Source organism: Myotis brandtii, unplaced genomic scaffold (assembly GCF_000412655.1).
Source record: "Myotis brandtii unplaced genomic scaffold, ASM41265v1 scaffold240, whole genome shotgun sequence".
Taxonomy (NCBI): Eukaryota; Metazoa; Chordata; class Mammalia; order Chiroptera; family Vespertilionidae; genus Myotis; species Myotis brandtii.
The window spans coordinates 4,729,164-4,735,630 of record NW_005359064.1 but is presented as its reverse complement, the minus strand read 5'-3'; the positions used below and the strand labels follow the sequence as shown (position 1 = coordinate 4,735,630).

The 6,467-nt window shown below is 52.4% G+C and overlaps 2 protein-coding genes across 2 annotated transcripts in view; one reads left to right on the top strand and one right to left on the bottom strand.

The window, feature by feature from the left end:
• The window catches only part of CHST13 (carbohydrate (chondroitin 4) sulfotransferase 13), a 13,509-nt gene extending 13,035 nt beyond the window's left edge, over positions 1-474 (bottom strand). Inside the window, exon 1 of the mRNA XM_005866969.2 lies at positions 269-474. The gene's annotated coding sequence lies outside the window, so the exon portion shown is untranslated. The remainder of the gene's footprint in view (positions 1-268) is intronic.
• A 4,838-nt stretch (positions 475-5,312) lies between these two features.
• UROC1 (urocanate hydratase 1) overlaps positions 5,313-6,467 on the top strand; it is a 36,565-nt gene continuing 35,410 nt past the window's right edge. The window contains exon 1 of the mRNA XM_005866940.2: positions 5,313-5,505. Coding sequence (XP_005867002.2) covers positions 5,380-5,505 — 126 coding nt within the window. The 5' untranslated portion in view covers positions 5,313-5,379. The remainder of the gene's footprint in view (positions 5,506-6,467) is intronic.

Here is a 6,467-nt window from a genome sequence, read left to right as displayed (position 1 = left end):
CGGAGGACCGCAGAGGTGGGCAAGGGCAGGTCGGCCGGCCTCGTCCAGTCTCCATCCCCCCCACCCCACCACCACCACCACATAGACACATAATCGCTGTCCACCGGAGGGTGGAGCCTAGGTGGAGGGAGCCCTGTCGCCCCTTCTCCTTTGCTGTACAAGCCAGGGATGTCCGGGACTCCCCAGGAGTCCTGCTTCCCAGGGTCAGTCCCTTCCTTCCCCCAGGCCACCCTGCAGCCGGCTTTCCTCAGGTGTCTCCAGGTCCTACCTGAGTTCTGGCTCATGCAGGTCCCAGCTGGACTGAGGCAGGAGAGGTGAAGGTCTCAGTTCACATCCCCCAGGGGCAGGAGGACCCCTGTGCCTCCACAGCTGCTCCAGACGCCAGTGAGCACTCAGAACTTGCTGAGGCCCAGCCGGGGAGGCTCAGTGGTTGAGCGTCCACCTGTGAAGCAGGAGGTCACGGTTCCATTCTGGTCCCGGCAGGTTTCGGGCTTGGTCCCAGGTGGGGGTGTGCAGGAGGCAGCCAATCAGTGATTTTTTTTTTCCTCATCATTGATGTTTCTATCTCTCTCTCCCTCTCCCTTCCTCTCAGAAATCAATACAAAAACAAACAAACAAAAACTTGCTGAAGACTCCTGGGTGTGAGGGAATGAGAGTAAAGTCCGGAAAAATAAACCAATCCAGCTAGCCCTGTGGGGTGAGGAGCCCAGGACTGTCCCCTGGGTCTTGCTGCCCAGAGGGCAGGCTAGCAGGGGACCGGAGGAGGCAGCTGTGTGCACTGGTGTGTTCCCTTGAGCTAATACCTAGCAGTAAGTGTGTGTGTGTGTGGGCGGGGGGGGGATACTGCAGTAAACTCCAGTTTTTTAACAGCTCTTGAGAACTCTGGTGACTCTAAAGCCTGCTGGTACCACTTATTGGCTGTGTGAGATCAGGAAAGTCGCCCACCCTCTCTGTGTCCCACTCCCTGTACAATGGAATAGTAGTAGGACACAACTCATCGTCTTTTGAGGACTAAATGAGATAGAGGGCATGTTTGAAACAGCATCTGGCACTCAGTGACTGCCATCTAAATACAATATCTTAGTGATTATTAACTGTTACTGCCTGTTTCTGCCAAGTTACAGTGATGATATAAAAAAATTCCTTGGCTCATGACAACAACATCAAAAAGCCCTGGCCGGTATGGCTCAGTGGCCCACACATGGAAGGGTCTCAGGTTCGATTCCTGGTTAGGGACACATACCTGAGTTGCCGGTTTGCTCCCAAATCTCCAAGAAATTTTAAGAAATTCCTTCTTATTACATATATTTAAGTTTTAAAGATCTATTTAAGGAAGCATATCAAGTAAATAATAGTTATTTTGGCTTAAAGATAGAGCTCCCAAGGATGATGATAGGTGTCAAATAGCAGAGGGGTCGGAAAACCAGCTCTGATAAAACCAGAAGCTTTTTATTATGGTTTTCCAGACAACTTGGACAGAAAGCCTTGGGGAGCGTCTAATTCACCGCTGGGCTCGCCCGAAGTCAAGGCTGCTGCTACCCTGGACCCAGAACCCAGAGATTCCGGATCACCCACACCCCCAGCAGCCCCCAGATCTAACCTACACCTGCATTCCTGACCCTTCCCTGAGTCGGGCATTCTCTGTAAGGAGTCCTAGCCCCTGGGTCCTTAGGGCGAATCTTTGCCTCCCGAACTGCCACCTCGTGGCCAAGGCTGAGAACAACATCTCAGCCCATCTCTGTCCAGAAAAATCTGTGCAGGCACTTGGCAGAGTCCCAATGATGGGTCTTGGGGTGGGAGGGTGAATATGCCCTCCACAGCTTGCCTGGGAAAGTGCCCTCTGCAGCCTCTGTCCTCTCACAAGGGCTCATATTCACTCATTCATTCATTCCTTCATTCATTCAACAGATACTGAATGCCCACTCTATGCTAAGGCACCAGTGGCAAGAACCAGGCAGATACACTCTCTGACCTCGTGGAGTTTTCAATAGAGAGTGGTGGAGAGCATAGAAATAGGAGCAAATATCTAAATTATGGCAGGTGGTGTCCTGACCGGTTTGGCTCGGTGGATAGAGCGTCGGCCTGCGGACTGAAGGGGCCCAGGTTCGATTCCAGTCAAGGACATGTACCTTGGTTGCGGGCACATCCCCAGTAGGGGGTGTGCAGGAGGCAGCTGATAGATGTATCTCTCTCATCAATGTTTCTAAATTCTCTATCCCTCTCCCTTCTTCTCTGTAAAAAATCAATAAAATATATTTTTGGCTTCTCTTGATAAAAAATAACAATATTTTATCAAAAAATCAATAAAATATAAAAATCAATTTAATATATTAAAAAATAAATTATGGCAGGTGGTAAATGGTGCAGAATAGAGGGATGGGAAGTGTGTGCCACAAGGGTGGTAGTGGCAGGCCTCAGGGAGACATGACATTGAGCAGGGATGTGAATCAGGTGAGGAGGACCGCGCAGGTATGGCGGCAGGGAGGGGAAGCTTTCCCGGCAGAGTAAAGGCCCTAACGGGGATCCTGATGCAGTGATCCAGTTGCTGTTGCTAAGTAACAAACTGCCCTAAAACTTAGCAGCTTAACCAAACCAGTGACATTTTGCTCACCATTTTGTGGGTCAGGAATTGGGGGAGTGGCTCAGTTGGGTGCTTCCCACTAGGGGTCTCCTGCTCATCTGAAGGGCCGCTGGGCCTGGTGATCTGGAGGCTGGCCCCGCTGGCTTTCCTGGAGGCTCCCTTTCACACGGAGCTCAGTGGGCGGGGACCTGAGTAGCCTGGGGTCCTGAGTGCCTGGGGTTGGCTTGCAGTGCCTGCCTGCCTCTCTTTACTCCTTACTAGTTTTAAGTTTGTATTTATTTGGTTTATCCAAGGATTAAACTTTAAGAACACCAGAGGTTTGTTTTTCTTTTTAATTGAGGGGCTATTCACATAACAAAGTGAATCATTTTAAAGTGTGCAACTCAGTGGCATTTACTACATTGACAATGTTGGAAAACACCAAAGAGTCTTTCCCTCCCATTTCTCACCAGTTCCTGTGTATCCCTCAGAGATTTTAATTTCCTTAAAATGTCTTTCCTTTACATTTAGTCCTACATACATTACTGTGTTCCTTGCTTTTTTTGATAGTGGCAGCAATGAGAAAAATAACAGTATTTTATTCTTATCTGGTGCTTATTCTGTGCCAGGCACTATTCCAAGATCTTCGCATGTATTATCTCATTTAATCCTCAGATGCATATCATGAAGCAGGAATTGTTACTGCTTTTGGTTTACAGATGAGGAATCCGAGGCACAGAGAGGCTAAGTAACTTACCCACATACACACAAGCTAGTAAGTGGTATAGCCAGGGTTTGAATTTCCTTGTTGGCCATATTTAACATCTGTGAGATCCTCATTCTTTGAAATAGCTTCTACAATGAAAAAAAAATAAACTCTTTATTTGGGGACACATAGTTTAACATGAAGTTGTTAGAAAGAAAACAGAGATCCCATGTGCCCTGTTCCCCCAGTGATAACCTCTTGCAGACCATATAGTGCAGTGTCACAGCCAGGTCATTGGCATGGACATAACCCACTCATCTTATTCAATACAATGCTTAAATTTTTAACATTGGTTGCAAACATTTAAAAGTCAGGAGATTTCACAAAAATGGTTAGATTTTTGGCTTCTCTTGAGCCATCAGATGAAGAAGCCCCTTCCAGAAGCAAGTCCTGAGGGGAGTTTCAGGACAGCTCGTTAGTCTGATCAGAGAGTGGGGTGTGGGGTGGGGAAGGGAAAGCCACCATCCAAGAGTGTGGTACTGGGAGGGGGGACGCAACTCAGCCCAGTCCTGCTGGGAGACTGGGGACAGTGCAGAACACTCCCCAGATTTATTTTCCACCCACTTACACACCCCAGGGAGAGCGGAGGGAGCTGGGGTATTTATCCAGTAATGTCCCCTCTCTCCTGTCACTTCTCTAGCCCTTCCAGCCCATCTCTGAACTGGATGAACATGCCCTAAGCCACCAGAAGCAGCCCTCCAGCTGAGAGAGGCAGGTGCTGGCTGTCACGTTGTGTGCCGTGCATGCCCTGAGGGGTGGAGGGGTGGGGTGGGAGGCAGTGTCTACAAAAGAACTGCTGCTTCCAGGACAGCCGCAGTGCCTGATGCTCAGTCAGTCCTGCTCGAAAGATAGAGCGAATGGATGAATGCTGGAAAGCAAACGAAAGCACATTTCTGCTCGCTGGCTCTCCCAAGCAGCCTGTCTGCTGCTGAGGACCCCAACAACAGCCTGCTCACCCTGCCAGCCAGAGCCAGATCTTTGAGTTCTGAGGGTTTAAGTCCTAGCTCCACCCATGACTAGCTGGGTGGCCTTGGGCAAGTTCTACCACCTCTAGACCTCAGTTTCCACATCCTTAAATGGGACAGCGAAGCCCACAGGCCCTGAGAGTGCGAAGTGAACTGGCTGTGAACTGACTCACCTGTGTGCTCAGAGAGCTGTTGTTCTTTTCACCTTCCAGTGCAGGCTCTGCGCTGGGTGCTTGCATAACCATCCGTGACTCCTGCGGCCTGAGTGGTTAATTACCACCCACTTGCGTAGATTGGGACACGTCCCAAGGCCACAGGGCTGGTCAGGAGCTGAGCTGGATTCACGGGACCACCAGGATTAGACGGCAGTCACTTCCTGGCTGTGTGAGTGAGACCGGGCCTCAGTTTCCCACCCATAGCACAGCGCTAAGGAGGAGCACTTTCTCACAGTCGTCAATGGGACTGGGGATGAGGGCCATTCCCTGGCAGGCCCTTCACACAGAGCTTTGAGAAGGGGTGAAGCAGCGTGCACTGGAACGGAAGCCGAGGAGGGTGCACCTGCTGTTGGGTGGGCTCCTGCCAGGTTTGTCACCCTCCCCCCCCCATACACACACACACACACACACACACACACACACGGCAGGGAGAAGGGGTAAAAAGGACACTATCTACTTTCTACACAGACCCCTCACTCGGTGCCAGGTTCAATATCAGATGGCTCCCCATCATCAAGACACAAACCCCAACATTGCCTCCCTGGTGTGACTCCCATTAGAGTCCCACCAGCCCCCAAAGTCATACCCTAAAATCACAAGCCACTCAAGCCCCACTGACTGAACCCCCACTCAGCCATCTCCCTGTATGAAGCCTGCCTCTCCCTAGACCACTGCCGCTCCCCCCTCAAGTCAGCCTCGTGGCCAGTGACTCTATGACCTACCTACCCATGGCTCCTTCCATAGGCCCGGGGCCCAATGAGGGGCTGGAGGAGGTGGCTCTGGGGCTGGAGGTTCCCTCCCAGCTGGACCTTGACTGTCCAGTCTCTCCCTGGCCTCTCCACAGAGCCAGCCTCCTCCCCAGTGTCAGCAGACATGTCTAGCCTCCAGGAGCTGTGCTCTGGCCTGCCCCTGCGGCCCCTCCCAGAGAACCGGGGACGTTGGGCTGGGGTACCCCATGCCCCAGTCAGGACCCCTGGCCTCAGCCCTGCAGAGGAGCAGGTAAGAAGCTGAGCCCCATTCCTGCTGGGACTCTTTTCCCTCTGAGGGGGCTTGGAGGGGGTATCCCTTACTTCCTCCTCTCTCTGCCTGTGGTCTCCAGGAGCTTCCAATGGGGGTGGCAGTGGGGTGGGGGGACCCATGTGTGGTCGGCTCCAAAACACTCTATATCCCTCATTCTCTCCCCAACGGCCACTCTTGGGTGTGGGATTATGCTCCCCATTTACAAGGACCCCGAGGCTCAAGGTCAGCCAGCCAGTAAGGGATGGTGCTGTGCCTGCCTCCATCCAAGGAGGACGGGGCCAATGTGCAGTGTCCCAAACGCTGAATATGTACCTTCCCGACCCAGACACGCACATAACTTCGACGTTCTCCTCTGTAGTAGGTCAGCTCTTGTTTTATGTGGGGACTCCCTCCCCCCAAATCTTCAGATGAGTTTTCAGCTTCCTGGCTAGAACCCTAGTGAGGGCGCGTGGGAGTGGGGGGATGGCTGGGGGGGGCGGTCCTGGTGAGAGCAGGTCGGGAGGCCAGGCACCCCTGCTAGGCCTCCCACAGTCCCTCCAGCCAGCACCTCAGGCAAGTCACTGAGTGTCTGGGAGCCTGCTTGTCTCCTCTGTAAGCTGGGGGTGAAAATAATTACACCACAGCGGGTGGAGGAGGCCAACTGACATCAAATACACGGTTGTGTAAATAGTTTTCTTTACTCAAGAACTTTAGGAACACTGGGGGGAAAGTAGAAAATATCAAGCACAAAGATTAAGAGAGGAATCGCACCACCCCGTCGGGGATAAGGACTGCTATCCTTAGGGCGGCTGCCCCTACACTTCCTGCCAAGTGCCCCCCACAGAGGAGGAAAGAGGGTGGTGAGGAAGGTGGGGGTGGACTGGGGCTGGGCACTGAGGGCCAGGCTGGGAGGACAGGTGTTGGGGAAGGGTGGGGGCGGGGAGCTCCGCCCCTCCCCACCT